The sequence below is a fragment of the Amphiura filiformis genome, chromosome 19 (genome assembly GCF_039555335.1).
Source record: "Amphiura filiformis chromosome 19, Afil_fr2py, whole genome shotgun sequence".
Lineage (NCBI taxonomy): Eukaryota > Metazoa > Echinodermata > Ophiuroidea > Amphilepidida > Amphiuridae > Amphiura > Amphiura filiformis.
In genome coordinates, this window is record NC_092646.1 from 2087710 (window position 1) to 2102928 (window position 15219).

At 40.8% G+C, this 15219-nt stretch overlaps 1 protein-coding gene across 1 annotated transcript; it reads left to right on the top strand.

Annotated features, from left to right (window-relative positions):
* The first annotated feature begins 6216 nt into the window (after nt 1–6216).
* LOC140141684 (tripartite motif containing 13-like) lies at nt 6217–7008 on the top strand. Its single transcript, XM_072163596.1, has one exon. The coding sequence runs from the start codon at nt 6217–6219 to the stop codon at nt 7006–7008; it is 792 nt and encodes a 263-aa protein (XP_072019697.1).
* Nucleotides 7009–15219: the final 8211 nt, after the last annotated feature.

A 15219-nucleotide genomic window follows, 5' to 3' on the forward strand; every position in this document is an offset into this window, starting at 1 on the left:
ACTTTCAAAGAATTCATAATTATCACTAAAAATGTCTGGAGGTATCACTGCCTGGTACATGGTTACTGTTAATTTTTGGGGATAAAAGTTGCTGCTCAGAAATATGAGGATTTTTTTCCTTCACTAGTTCCCCACCCGTATACACTGCATATAGCAGGTGAATGGTACGTACCCTTCGTGATTCCGTATGCATCTGTTGTTGTGGCCGATGAAGAAGTGCTGTCTTCAGTAGTTTCTTGCCGGACATAATTTGTCGTTTGTGTGCGTTCCTGGCCATCTGTTGTTGTTGCCGATGAAGAAGTGCTGTAATCGGTAGTATCTTGACGAAAATTATTTTTTGTTTGTGTGCGTTCTTGTTCATCTGTTGTTGTGACCGGTGGAGAAGTGCTGTCTTCAGTAGTTTCTTGCCGAACATTATTTGTCGTTTGTGTGTGGTCCTGTTCATCTGTTGTTGTGGCTGATGAAGAAGTGCTGTCTTCAGTAGTTTCTTGTTCATCTGTTGTTGTGGCCGATGAAGAAGTGCTGTCTTCAGTAGTTTCTTGCCGAACATAATTTGTTGTTTGTGTGCGTTCATCTGTTGTTGTGGCCGGTGAAGAAGTGCTGTCTTCGGTAGTTTCTTGCCGGACATTATGTGTTGTTTGCGTGCGTTCTTGTTCATATATTGTTGTGGCCGATAAAGAAGTGCTGTCTTCAGCAGTTTCTTGTTCATCTGATGTTGTGGCCGATGGAGAAGTGCTGTCTTCGGTAGTTTCTTGCCGGACATTGTTTGTTGTTTGTGTGCGTTCCTGTTCATCTGTTGTTGTAGCCGACGAAGAAGAAATGCTATCTTCGGTAGCTTCATTATTAGTCGTTGCATCTGTGTATCCCTGCCCGTGGGCACTCCCTTCAGGAGATGTGAATAAGATGATTGCTGTAGATGTACTCTCTATAACAAATTAGAAAAATAAATGTAATTAACCTCCGAACTCTTATTCTTATTCTTATTGCTTTGATATGCATTTAAAACAAATAATATAGTACGAAGACTTTTAGACTTTCAACATGTTCAAATGCGTTATAATTTTGACAAAAAGGTTTGGAGGTTCAGAGGTACCGTAAATCTTTGTTCGTAAGTGTTAGATTATCATGATGAACTGGTTAGTTCCTCACATGTATCTACTAGTTATTACAAGACGTACCTTTCGTGATTTCCTGTTCATCTGTTGTTGAGGCCGATGAAGTAGTACTGTCCTCTGTAGTTTCTCGCCAATCATTATAAGTTGTTTGTTCTGTGTGTCCATGACCGTGGGTAGTTCCTTCAGGAGATGTTGCTGTGGGCGATGACGAAGTACTGTCTTCAGTAGTTCCTTGCCAGACATTACTTGTCGTTGCTTCTGTGTGTCCCTGCTCGTGTGTACTACCTACTGGTGATGTGAATGAGGCGTTTGCTGTAGTTGAACTCTCTGTAGAAAGTATAATATAATTTTGAAATAAACAATATGCCTAATTCGATAAGAAGAGAGACTAGAGAAGAGTTTCCTTCTTCTCCTCTCTACTTAGGCCAAAAAACATTGGTCTAAACGTTCGTCTAAACATTCGTCAAAATTGATCAAAATCAAACGGCGGCCTTATTATAAACAATACAAGATATTACTGAAGCTTTTCATTTGGTCTTACACCGAGAAATCTCGGTGTCGCATTAAGTATTGCTGTCATCAAGGGGATTATCACGCTTGTTAAATCCACTACACGCAGCAGGAACAAAGCTACAGCCATTCAGAAACTAGATAAGGTACATGCTTAACCACTAATTAAAGTACCAGCACATGAGTGGGCGACACTTACTACCTCATTCCTTGGGCCACACCGTCTGAATCAGCTTGTCAGAATTGATTTTCATCATAAACCATGCAGTGTGTGATTGGCTGAACATGGACCTATACCAAGGAGTGCTGAAACTTGCCTTTCTTTGCAGGTATTTTATTACTTCCCAGCAAACACAAACGTTTTATAAACGTTTTGCATGGGTTATATTTTGGACTTTCGCTTTGGTAAAAACGTTTTTAAACGTTTTATATGAAAACACACTGCTACAACATTTTTAAAATGTTGTCAAAATGTTACTGCAAATTATTTTTGGCAAAGCTTTTTTTCCAAATGTTTCGTCAATGTTCAAATAGTCAGTAAGTTTTCATAAAATGTTTTTGAAGGTTATGAAAACGTTTTACACCATTTATATAACCCGACATTTAAACGTTTTCTGGCAACCTTTTCTAACCTTGCGAATAATGTCGAAAATGTTTTGTGTTTGCTGGGTTAAATGCAAAATCGGTCATTACATAGAATCTTCCTTATAAAGTTTAAAATGCATTTGATGCATGTAGATAGTGTATTTCATTCATCAACACAGGTGCCTCAATTCAAGCCGAGTCAGCAGATAATTTGATTTCATTTCATTTCATGTTTATTTGACAAATCGACTGACATCACAAAATACAAGATAAATCAAGCAAGGAAACAACAAATCGGACACCTGAATGTCGAGATGTCAGGATGACCCATAAAGTTTGGCTAACAATGCAAACTTAATTCCAATGGGGTCCCACAAACAAAACAAACAGGTGCCCGGAACAAGGAAAAGAACAAATCAACAAAAAACAAGAGGGGCCAAATGTTAACAATGTAAGCAGACTCATGGATCACCCTGGCATTTCTAGCAAGGTGCTTCTCCATGGTGGACTTAAAAGTACATTGATCAGAAATAGATTTAATGTTAGATGGCAAATTATTCCAATCCAAGGTAGCCTGGTAAAAAAGAGTATTTGGCATATGAACAAATCATTGGAAATGTGGAAGTTGAAAGAGATCTAGTTGCATACGTGAATGGATATCAGAAATTTTGGTAAAGAATTGGTTAAAATATGATGGAACAAGAGAGTGGAAGATGTTAAACATGTGGTTGAGCCTTACCTGCTTGGACCTGATTTGAATATCCAGGAGAATCCAGGAGTTTGACAGATTTGATCCTAACCAACATAATTACCAAGTTCACCACATAACTGCAATAAATCTTTTATTCAAAGCAACTGACCTAACCTAAATACCTACCGTAGTCTTGGCAAACACCACAGCTTTTCTGACAGTAAATGAGCATATATCCTGGATTAGCGTTGCATTCACCGATTCCAGCCCAGTCGTCACAATAATCATTGTTATTAACGCAAGCTGCAATAATGATAAACACAAACAAATATAATGTTACTTATCGTCACTAGGCGGGAAAAACCTCATATGTACTTTTGGCCCTTGAACATGGATAAAGCCTTGTAGGTGTAAACTTTATATCGAAGAGGATGCTTTATCCATGTTCAAGGGCCGAAAGTACATGCAGGAAACACCTCATATTTACTTTTGGCCCTTGAAAATGGATAAAGCCTTGTAGGTATAGACTTTATTCTGAATGGTTTGCTTCATCCATGTTCAAGGGTCAAAAGTATATACATTATGAGGTTTTTCCCGCCCAGTGACGTTATGTAAATGTAATAATACCGGTAATCAATATTTGATGACAGCTTTAGAACTTTTGTACCGTTTTGTATTTTTAAGAACAAAAATGGTAAGATGCCCAACAATAAAAATCCATCGCCATATTTTCCATTTGGGTGATAAGAATTTCATCACACTTTATATCATTACAAATGTATTTTGTATCTATTAGGTGAATATGTTTATGTAAAATAAGATTCATATCTGCCCTTTTATCAATAGTCCAGTTACAAAGTGTATGGTTTTCATATTTTGTGATTAAGGCTTGAAAGCAGGTTATAACTCTACTAACGACCTTACTCGACTAAATACCTAGAAAACTTTGGTGGCACAAAAGTACCTTGCTCCAAAAATAGTTATGGCCCCTCAAGATCATATATGGGTCAAGTTTGAAATCATGAGATTTTGTTCAAAACCACATCAAAATACACACGATATGGTACGAAGAATTTTAGACTTTCAAATGCGTCATAACTTCGACAATAATGTTTGGTGGTAAGTCTCTGTTCATAAGTGCTAGATGGTGAACAGGTTCCCCACCCGTATGCACTGCTTATTACAGGGCGTACCTTTCGTGATTTCCTTTTCATCTGTTGTTGTGGCCGATGAAGTAGTACTGTCCACGGTAGTTTCTCGCCAATCATTATTCGTCGTTTGTTCTGTGTGTCCATGACCGTGTGTAGTTCCTTCAGGAGATGTTGCTACAGAAATATCATGTTAAGAACACAGAGTTGAAATTAAATTGCTTCGTATATATTAAGGATACAATGATCATAGGAAAGTGATTCGTAAATATTTTTTTATTGCCAATACGTGGTAAATAATTCATTAGATTTAAGGGCTAATTAGTTTTCTTTCGGGCCAGTTGGAAAAATTCCCAGGCCAGCTGAAATTATTGCCTTAATTCGAGCTCTGAACAAAGGGGAATTATAAGTTGCATGTTTTACACCTTAGGCCATTTAGCAGGGGCGTGTTTAAAACAAGGGGGCATGTGAGGCAGGCTATTGTTCATAGGCGTAGATCCCGGGGGATGGGGGATAAGCCCCCCCCCCTCAATATTTTGCCAGGGGGATGGTCCATACAATCATCCCCAATGCTGACGCCTAATATTTACCCATTTTAGCCCCAAAGTTCAAATTTTTGCGCATTTATACCACTTTCGGCACCATATTTCATCAGTTTAGCTTCAAAATAGCAAATATTTTCGCGCACATTTGTACCATAAACTTATTCTGTGGCCAAAAGGAGCTGGATTCACTATACTACAAGAATTTTTTTTTTAATTTTTTTCCCCGCGCCGAAGATGAGGTTTGTCAGCCAAGGCTCTTGGGATGGCTACACCTAGTATTAGTAGATAAAATATCTGCTTGCATAACTATTACATATTTAACATTTCTAAATTTATGTCATGACATTGGGAAAATCAAACAATGTGATCGATCATTCTAGATTACTGTTTGCTTAGAATGATATCGTTGATATATCTCTGGGGTGCTCAAACTTGTCAAAAATGTCAAAGTTCGAACAAGTTGAATAAAATTGTTTGTTTGTTGAACACACTATTTATCCAAAAATCCTGAAAATATACATGAAAAAAGAGATAAATTAAATGGTGAGAAGCAAACTTCAGTATACTCTCCTTTTATTGAATAAATAGTTCCACCAGTCCCACCTCAAATAACATAAATATATTCTTATCATGGTTACTTGACTATGACCATGATGACAATGAACTTCAATCGCACTTGAGCAAAGACAAAACGTGAACATGAATAACAATAACGAAGATAATTTTTTCAAAATTGAAGGAGAACCATAGATACCCGGGCTGGGTACATATTCATAACGTTAAGATACATATTTTGAGAGTGTGATTTTCCCTTTGACATCGTTTCATGGTTTACAACCCCCCCTTGTTTTCAAAAGATGAAGGCGCAATAATCCTTCATAGATCCATACAATAGGGGGCCTACCCATAATGAGTCGCTTTGAGTTCTATATTGAATCAATTTGACCTTGATCTGATTTCTTGCAACAAGACAAACAATTTGAGGCCAGTTCCATCAAAATCGGAACAAATTTCATTTTTGCCCACAGCGGAGGCAAAATTGGATCTATGACGTCACAATGTTACTCGTTTCGAAAATAACTCCATAACCGTACATCATAGGCCAAAGTGTACTTTATCTGAACCTTATTACCAGTGGATCACGATGATTTTGAACAGGTCTGAGTATTTTTTAACCTAACAAAGTTCAATGACCTTTTTCTACTAGAAGGAGGGTACTGTTAAAATGCCTCCATAGCCTAGATTGCCAAATATGACAACTTTAGCATAATTTGCACGATTGTAGTGTACGTAAACTGAAATCAATTGGACTATATCATTGCTTTGCAACAATTTATTAAGTGTGCATGTAGTTATGTAAAGTTATTTTTTCTTCAATTTGTATTTTTTGATTGAATTAAGTCTCGCTTAAATTACTTTCAACGTGAATCAAAATGATAAACATATCATAATAATATATTGTTTTTATCTGAGGCGATAACGTTTTCTACCGTTGAAGTTTGACCCGTGACTTCAACGACGAGTAAGCCTACGCAACAGAGTTAGGATACGGTAGAATTAAATTCCGTGCCCAACACACCAGAATACTTCTTTCTCGCCTCAGATTTCACGCATTAATAGAAATGGCTACCTCATCTGGATTTGCACAAGCTGTGGAACGTGAAGTTACTTGTCCGATATACTTCAACTTCTTCGTGGATCCGCATGTACCGAAAGAATTGGAATGTCCTCATACATACTGTCAGGTGTGTCTTCAGAACATTGTGACTTTAAATCCTGATCACGATATTACTTGCCCTATGCGGTGTGCTAAGAAAACGCGTGTCCCTGTTGGCGGAGTAGAGAAATTGCGGACAAATTTGAAGGTTCGAAACCTAGCCGAAGAACATCCCGGTTATGTGAAAGGAGCAAAACCTGCAGTGCCAAAATGTGCAAAACATGATGAGAAAATCCACCTGTATTGTACTCATTGTAACACCTTAGCATGTCAAAATTGTGTGATAGTTTATCATACCGGAGCAGGACATGTCATTTTAGATGTAGGCGATACCACAAAAGAGCGAAAAGAAGAATTAAAAACCGTGATTTCTGATACCGAAAAAGAAATCAAGTCCAGCCAAGAATCAAAAACGAAGCTGAAAAAGCTTGAAGCAGAAATTTTGAAAACAAGAGAAGTAGAGAAAAGAGAACTCGCAAAAAGTATGGATAAATTCATAGAAGCAGTCAAGAAAGAGGGTGAAAGATTACAAAGTGAAATACAAAAAGCAGGCGACGCCAAGCTGATTGAAATACAAACAGAGCTTACACGACTAGAGAATCAACTCTGCGAGCTACCATTGATGTCGCGAAACGGACGAGTGACTCTTCTGATCACGCCTACATTACACAGCATGCGGACTTGGTTGAAAGGATGAAGGAGATGAGCGTCAAACAACACGATCCGCTACAAGTTGATTTGAATCCACGCAGAGCATGGTTTGTTAAGACTGCAACTAATGTTGAATTCGGTAAAGTTGTGAAACTTCAGCAAGAATTTGGCAACTTTGAATCGGCTTATAATGTTGCCTCTTCGAAAGATGGATTGTTAGCTGTAAGTGATGCAGATGGCAAGCAAGTGACCATCTACAAGAAGGAAAATAGCAAATATGAAAAGAAGCTATCTCTAGAACTCAACACGGCGAACGCAAATAGGCCGCATGATGTAGTATTCTGTCTTGATGGTAAACTCTGGGTAGCTCGGTGGACTGATATTGAGGTATACTCTCCTACAGGCAAATATAAGAAGACAATCAGTACCATAAAGGTGAATGATACTGCTACTGCAGTACGTGTGTGTAGTTTGGCAATCACCGCCGATGGTAGCAGGATACTGGCAGGCGATATTGAGAGAAATGTCATTACTGTGCATGATTCTACAGGAACCATCATACGAACACTGAAGACGAGCATTAGGCCATGTAAGGTAACTGCCATCCAGGATACGCACTGTGCAGTAAGTGACTGGAAACCTGGTAAATTTATTGTAATAAATATTGAAACCGGGCAGGAATCAATCGGTGTTGATATAGATCGGATAAATGCACTCTGCTATGACAGGTACACGGACTGTGTATTCACTGGAAGAAGAAAGGATGGAGCCACTGGTAATGGTGTGGTAGAGCAGTGCTGCTGGAGGACTGGTAGGAAAATAGCATGTATAGCCCGGGGACTGTATTGGCCTTCTGGGATGAGTTTTACGTCAGATGGTTTGCTCGCAATTGCGGATAAGAAAACTATCAAAATCTACAAGATCACATAAAAATTTTAAAACTTCTGAAACAATACAACTTACAGATTATTTTTTTACAAAGCACCGATTTAGATCGGTGTGTATCCAGTAATGCGTTCTCTAGTCTCAAAGTATAATGTGATATGATCAAGCAAATTGGTTATGATCAAGATATGGATTCGATTCTAACAACTTCACAATTCAGAAAACTCAATTCCAACTCTTGTGGGTACTGAACAATTTTAAAATGCCCTTTAAGATGTATATAAAAGTAATGGCTATATAATGTTTGTGTTCAAACAAATGTCTTGCAGATTCATTTGGTTGGGCAAAAATATCGTCAAATTTGTGTTTATGTTAGCAGAACGAAATTATACGAATATAGACAAGATTTCAATAATTCAGATTTCATAAGGCATTTTAAGTAGAAGTACTTGCTGAATCCAATGGCGGTTAGAGAAGGGTGAGAGGAGACCTGTGAAAGTATGAGATTGTCTCGCACATCATGTTAAAGACAGAAGGTAAAAACTACTGTGGCGGAAATGGATATCGACGAGAGAGGGCCTCCTTCAGTCACGTGGTTTCATTGGCTATATAAGCCGAGTGCAAGAGCACTCTTGGCCAGTTCGCCAGGTCGGCCGGGCCAGTCCGCCCGGGCCGGACCGTCTGTTCGAGTCATTCAGACCAAGTGTGGCCAGTTCGTCTGTAGCCGTGAGTGCAGTGGTTGGCGACTAGATAATTAGCCTCTCGCTCCGAACGCATCCAAACCACCGCTCTCCGCTCCTGATTCCACTCCGATCTTGGACCAGCCCGAAGCCCAATAAAGGTGTTGAGCCAATTGTTCTCATATCTGTGTGTGTCTGAGAGTATTTCATTTGCCAGTGTCAGGTACGATATGGTTCGTACACCCACAACATCCTAAGCCTTACTTTGCCAATCGCTACCATAGATACCGAAGGCCGGTTCCGCTACATTTGGTGGCAGCGGTGGGATTTTTGTGACATTGGACTCGTCGTCGTCGTCGTCGATCTACTCATATCTGAGTATTCGTGACCTTTCTGATGAAGTTTCTCCACTCATGTCGATCTTGTGCTTTGGTGTAACAGCTGTAAATTGACATTTTGGTTAACGAAACAATTCCATCTGTCCACCTGAGTCTCTGTCTTCCTCTGCTTCTCTTCCCCTCAACTTTTCCGAACATTGTCACTTGCTCTTGATTGACTCCTTCTCGCCTGGCAACATGTCCAATATACTGTAACTTCTGTTTCCTCACTGAGTTGATGAGTGAGACTTTCTCTCCTATTTCATGCCGAACACTCTCATTTGTCCTTTTGGCGGTCCATGGGATGCATAGAAGTTTTCTCCAGCACCACATCTCAAACGCTTCAATCCTTCTTTGATCTGCCGCATTGATCACCCACGTTTCACACGCATATGTTGCGATCGGGAAAATCAAAGAGGAGACAAGTCTAATCTTTGTTGACTTGCTGATGCTTCTGTCCTTCCATAACTTGTGCATGGTGCACATTGATGTTTTTGCCATTGCTATGCGACGTCTGATCTCAGTAGAGCATCCGCCTTGGTTTGAAATCATGGATCCAAGGAAGTTGAACTGTTTGATAACCTCAATTGCTTGGTTTCCTGCATGCATAGTGGTGTTCTCTTCTTGTTGGTTGATGACCATCACCTTGGTTTTGCTTACATTTAGAAAAAGCCCAAAGTTTTCACTCTCCATTCTCACTCTTTCAATCAGGTCCTCAAGTTCACAAGCACTGTCTGCTAGTAGGGTAGTGTCGTCTGCATACCGTAAGTTGTTGATGGTTCTGCCTCCGACAGATATTCCAATGCTGCAACTCTCAAGGGCCATTCGCATAATATACTCTGCATATGCATTAAACAGATGAGGAGACAAAATGCATCCTTGTCTCACCCCTTGCTCGATTTTGAACCAGGTACTGTCACCACATGTTGTTCTAACAATTGATTCCTGATCGTCATAGAGTGTCCTAAGCAGTTCTACCACATGTTTTGGGAAGCCCATTGATACTAAGGTGTCCCACAGTTTTTGATGTTGAACAGTATCAAATGCTTTTGAATAGTCGATGAAGCACATGTAGATTGGACGGTTGAATTCAATAGCTTTCTCTGTAATATTTCTGATGTTTGCTATTTGGTCTCTTGTGCCTCTGCCTTCCACAAAACCGGCCTGCTCTGGGGGAATCTCACGACGCATGTGTTGTTTGATCCTCTCAACCGTAATGTACAGCATGATCTTACTTGCATGGGAGATTAGAGAGATGGTCCTGTTGTTTTTGCATTCTCTTGTGTCACCCTTTTGGGGAGTGGTAGGAATATTGATCTGGTCCAGTCTATCGGCCAGCTCTTGTCTTTCCATAGAAGATTGCATAATTTGTGCATCACATCCACTCCTTCGTCTCCGGTTTCTTTGATCAATTCAGCTGGGATATCATCATATCCTGGTGCTTTACCTGTCCTCATTTTCTTCATTGCCATCACCACTTCTGATCTCAGTATGTCAGGTTCATCTTCATCAACCTCAATTGGTTCTGTTTCACCTCCTAAACCATCTTTACTTGCATACAGCCCTTGACAGTACTGTTGCCACCTCTGTTTGATTTGATCACTCTCAGTTAGAATTTCACCATCTTCATCTTTGATTACATCCAGCTTTGGTGTTTTCTTCCCTGTGATTTCTTTCACTGCTCTAAAGAGATCCCTGGAGTGGTTGGTAGAAGAATGTGATTCAACCTCTTTGCATTTCCTTTCAAGAAAATCCTGTTTATCTTGTCTGGTTCTGCGTTGAATTCTCCTGCTTAGGTCTTTATACTGCCTTTTGTCCTTCTCCGTTAGTATGCCTCTTGCTTTCACCTGTCGTCTTTCGTCTGCCATTATACACACTTCCTCTGATATCCATGGCGATCGGGTTTTCTTTGGTTTTTGGTTTCGGCAAGTTGTTCTGTGCTGCTGTAGAGATTGCCTTCTTGGTTTGTTCCCATAATTCATTAGTTGTCCACTCTTCTTCCTGTTCGAGGAGTATCTGAAAAGAGTTCCTGACTTCCACTCGGTACTGATCATTAATACGATTAACATCATATCTACGTGGAGGAGTGTCCCGTTGGACTACTATCAACATATCAGGGATTGTAGGACAATTGGTTAGCAGAGAGAACTATGGAGTGCGAAGTTGATAGACTCAGAACCTACGAAGCTCCGGAAATCCGGCGCACCGTGTCTCCGAGACATAGTTGCTCCGGATTCGATCGAACTCGTTAAAGTGATTGAAATGATTAGAGCAATAATTGTGAAATCTGGAAAAATTATCGGAATAATTAATTGGAACTGTAGCAAAATGAACTTTGTCGCCGGATTTGTGCATGCTGATAGCGAGCTGAAGAATAAAACTAGTCCTCCTTCACAAGTAGTCGTTGCTCAGTTAATTAACTTGAAATAAAGAGACTCCGGGGAAATTGAGTTGCTGTGGTTGGAGCAGTGATGCAGCAGACTCCCATGAGGAAATTGAGTTGCCGTGGTCGGAGCAGTGATGCAGCAGACTCCCACGAGGAAATTGAAATGCCGTGGTCGGGGTCAGTGATGTAGACTCCTACGAGGAAATTGAGATGCCGTGGTCGGAGCAGAGTCCGAAATGGAATGGGACCAGAGAGAATTAATTTTGTAGTGTTAGTTTTCGGCAGTGTGAAGCGCAAGGACAGGGATCTGAATCTAACGAAGCAGAAATCCAAATCCAACGGAGCAGCATTGTGAATTCGATGCAACAGCTTACCGAATCTTGCAGAGAAGACTTTGGAGGTGACAGCGTGTAGACGAATCCCGTGATTATAATGCAGACTTGGAGGTGACAAGGTGCATGCCGGAGTAGGCTTCGGTATTCTTAAGTAGATGAGTACATGATACGATGTACATGTAGCTCTGCACTTTGAGGGTGAGCCGACAACTGCTTTTAATCTGATAATTCTGCACACTGGAGGTGAGCCTCCAACGCATGCGAATATGTGTAGTGTGGAAACAACAAGAATGTTATTCAGTTGCTCCGGCGGCAATGATCATTACATCGTACATCCGGAGAAGTTGCTCCGGCGAAAAGAAAACGGGTCTCCGGAGAAGTTGCTCCGGCGGGAATGGTTAATGTGCATCCGGAGAAGTTGCTCCGACGGAATGATTCCTCTAAATTCGGCGAAGTTGAAACAATCAAGAACTCCGAGAAGAATTGTGAACTGTGATCATGGTAACGTGTTACTGGGAATGTACACGAGAAAATGATGTGATTTAAGTAGTAAAATGTTCTGAATTTCTTATGATTGTCCATTTTCATTTATATAATAATTCTTGATTCTTAAAACATTTTAATTTAACAATGAAAAATGATCCAGCAAAAATTTTGCTCTTTTAATACTCCGGAATTTCGGAGCAAGTTTATATAAATGTGAGGCGTAGCTTTTCTTTGACGCTGTTAAACACACTAGTTTATTTTACTTCAACATTAGCTTTGAAGTATGGATTTAGAAATGATTCCCACAAAAGCTCCGGATTGTGCTCCGGATTGTGGATCCGTCGGATCGGAGAAGGAGTCTGCCAGTGAGGGTATGCGCACGAGGATCGTTTGCCTGTCATAGATGTTCGACCTATGATTGCTCCTCCTGTGTTCTTGCTCATCACTGGCAAGCTCTTTCTTTGATGCGATGGCTCCGTGAAGGAGTGAATGGTTACTCCTACAGTAGTACGCACACATGTAATTGCGATGTAATGCTTTGATGGTGCATGGTGGTGAAACATTTATTCCGGATTCCGGGAATTGTTGGATCATCGGTTGTGATCCCTGGTGTCATGTATGGGCATTGGTTGAGGATTTGTCGGAGTCTTCCCATGTCGTTGCATTTCGCTGTATGGGCCCTTCCGCTGCTCCGGTGATTCCTAAAAGCATCTGGGAATGGATGGGATGCTACCGTAAGTGAGATGTTGATGTTACACAATAATTCATATTGGTGGATCACTCATTCCGAAATTTTGAATAATCAGTCAAATTACTATGTAAAATCTGGATAAAGACGTTAAAGACAACATTATATTGTGTAGATTCTGATGAAGAGCAGTTGCAACATGTACAGATTTTTTTATGTTGTATTATTTTGTAAATTACTTTAGGAGCATGACCATGCATTTTGCTTGAACAACTAATCAGGTTGATTTTGCAGGATATGATTGCTATTAAATGATAATAGGAGGCATTGTTTGCTCCGGATGGGGATTCTTTGGATCGGAGGGGGAGTCTACTGGTGAGTGGTATGTGCACTAGCGAGGATCGTTAGCCTGTCATAGATGTTCGATCTATGATGGCTCCTCCTGTGTTCTTGCTCATCACTGGCCGGCTCTTTATTTGATGTGATGGCTCCGTGAAAGAGTAAATGGTTGCTCCTATTATTTGCGTGTGAACTAAATATACATGTAATCGTGGCAGTAAAACAATTTTTATGATCATTGGTATTAATAACCAGCGATAATGCTTTGTACCGGAGCAATGATACAGTTATTTTAAAGCGACTCCGGATTTCTAACTACATGTATAATGTCATTAAGGTTACCAGCATATAATATACATGCTGTGAAGTTATTTAAAACTGCTTTGTTTTTACGATCACAAAGCATGACAAGTAATTTTAAAGTTGATGATAATATGTTTTGGATATGCCAAATTACTTGTTGGAGATATTTTGGGAAATTCAGTTAATTCTCCCACATATTTTGTATATGTTATAAAATGTTGAAGAGTGTCTTTTAATATAAAGATGATAGTTTTTAAGGAAACATCATTTACTCCGGATTTTGGACCCGGTGGAGCACCGATTGAATCTGAAAGCAATGTGTATGAGCACCGGTGAGGGTAATGCACGATCATGGGTGATCTCGTTCCATGTTCGTATCCTCCCGCATGCTCTTGCATGTCGTTGTCTGGCTCTTTTGGTGATCCCCGCTCCGAGTAGGCGTAAGTGATCGATCCTTCCTGAGTCGGAACGATTCAGTTGCGTGTGATTTGATCAGGTCTGAAATACAATCACCGCCCATTTTCCGCCCTGGCCCGACTATGTACGATCCGGGACGTATCGGTTTGGGGAGGGGAGTGTGTGGCGGAAATGGATATCGACGAGAGAGGGCCTCCTTCAGTCACGTGGTTTCATTGGCTATATAAGCCGAGTGCAAGAGCACTCTTGGCCAGTTCGCCAGGTCGGCCGGGCCAGTGCGCCCGGGCCGGACCGTCTGTTCGAGTCATTCAGACCAAGTGTGGCCAGTTCGTCTGTAGCCGTGAGTGCAGTGGTTGGCGACTAGATAATTAGCCTCTCTCGCTCCGAACGCATCCAAACCACCGCTCTCCGCTCCTGATTCCACTCCGATCTTGGACCAGCCCGAAGCCCAATAAAGGTGTTGAGCCAATTGTTCTCATATCTGTGTGTGTCTGAGAGTATTTCATTTGCCAGTGTCATTTACGATATCGTTCGTACACCCACAACATCCTAAGCCTTACTTTGCCAATCGCTACCATAGATACCGAAGGCCGGTTCCGCTACACTACAATCAAGCACAAGTAGTTGCATCATGAAGGCAAACTCATACAATCAACTTCAGACCCCACGTAATTCTTAATACAGTCATTTTCAGGTTATCCACTGGGCTTACAATGATATTGGGGCCAGGTGCGTTTAGGTGATGTAGTCCATGATATCCAGTGTTTTTATTGTACTGAAAGATATGCGTGCATCCCATCACCCCTCCGAACCGCTTCATCAGCACCAATGGATTATCGCCCTGGAGCAGGGTTACAAGATCCTCTCTCCTGCTCAGACGACAGATATATTGGGTCCGGGGGGGCACTCAACTTTAGAAGTGACGGGTATGTGCCTACCGGGGTCGCGAAGTAGGGGCCTATCGGGTACAAAGCGTTATTTTAAAAGAGGGGTCATTGGGTACAAACAAAACAAAAAAGGGGGTCATTGGGTATAATATTTTGAAAAAAGGGGGTCATTGAGTATAAGATTTCAAAAAAGGGTCATCGGGTAGAAAATCTAAAGGTTCGAAACCTAGCCGAAGAACATCCCAGTTATGTGAAAGGAGCAAAGCCTGCAGTGCCAAAATGTGCAAAACATGATGAGAAACAGGGCCGGATTTACCTTTTTAGGGGCCCTGGGCCAGGCCAAAATTTGGAGGCCCCAAACGCACCATAAGGAAGGCATGTGCATTCAAGTGGCCAAGTTTTGAGATTTTACTTGGACATTTGCGCGCGAAGCGCGTAAAAAATCAATTTTAGACTATTTTACCCCAAATTGAA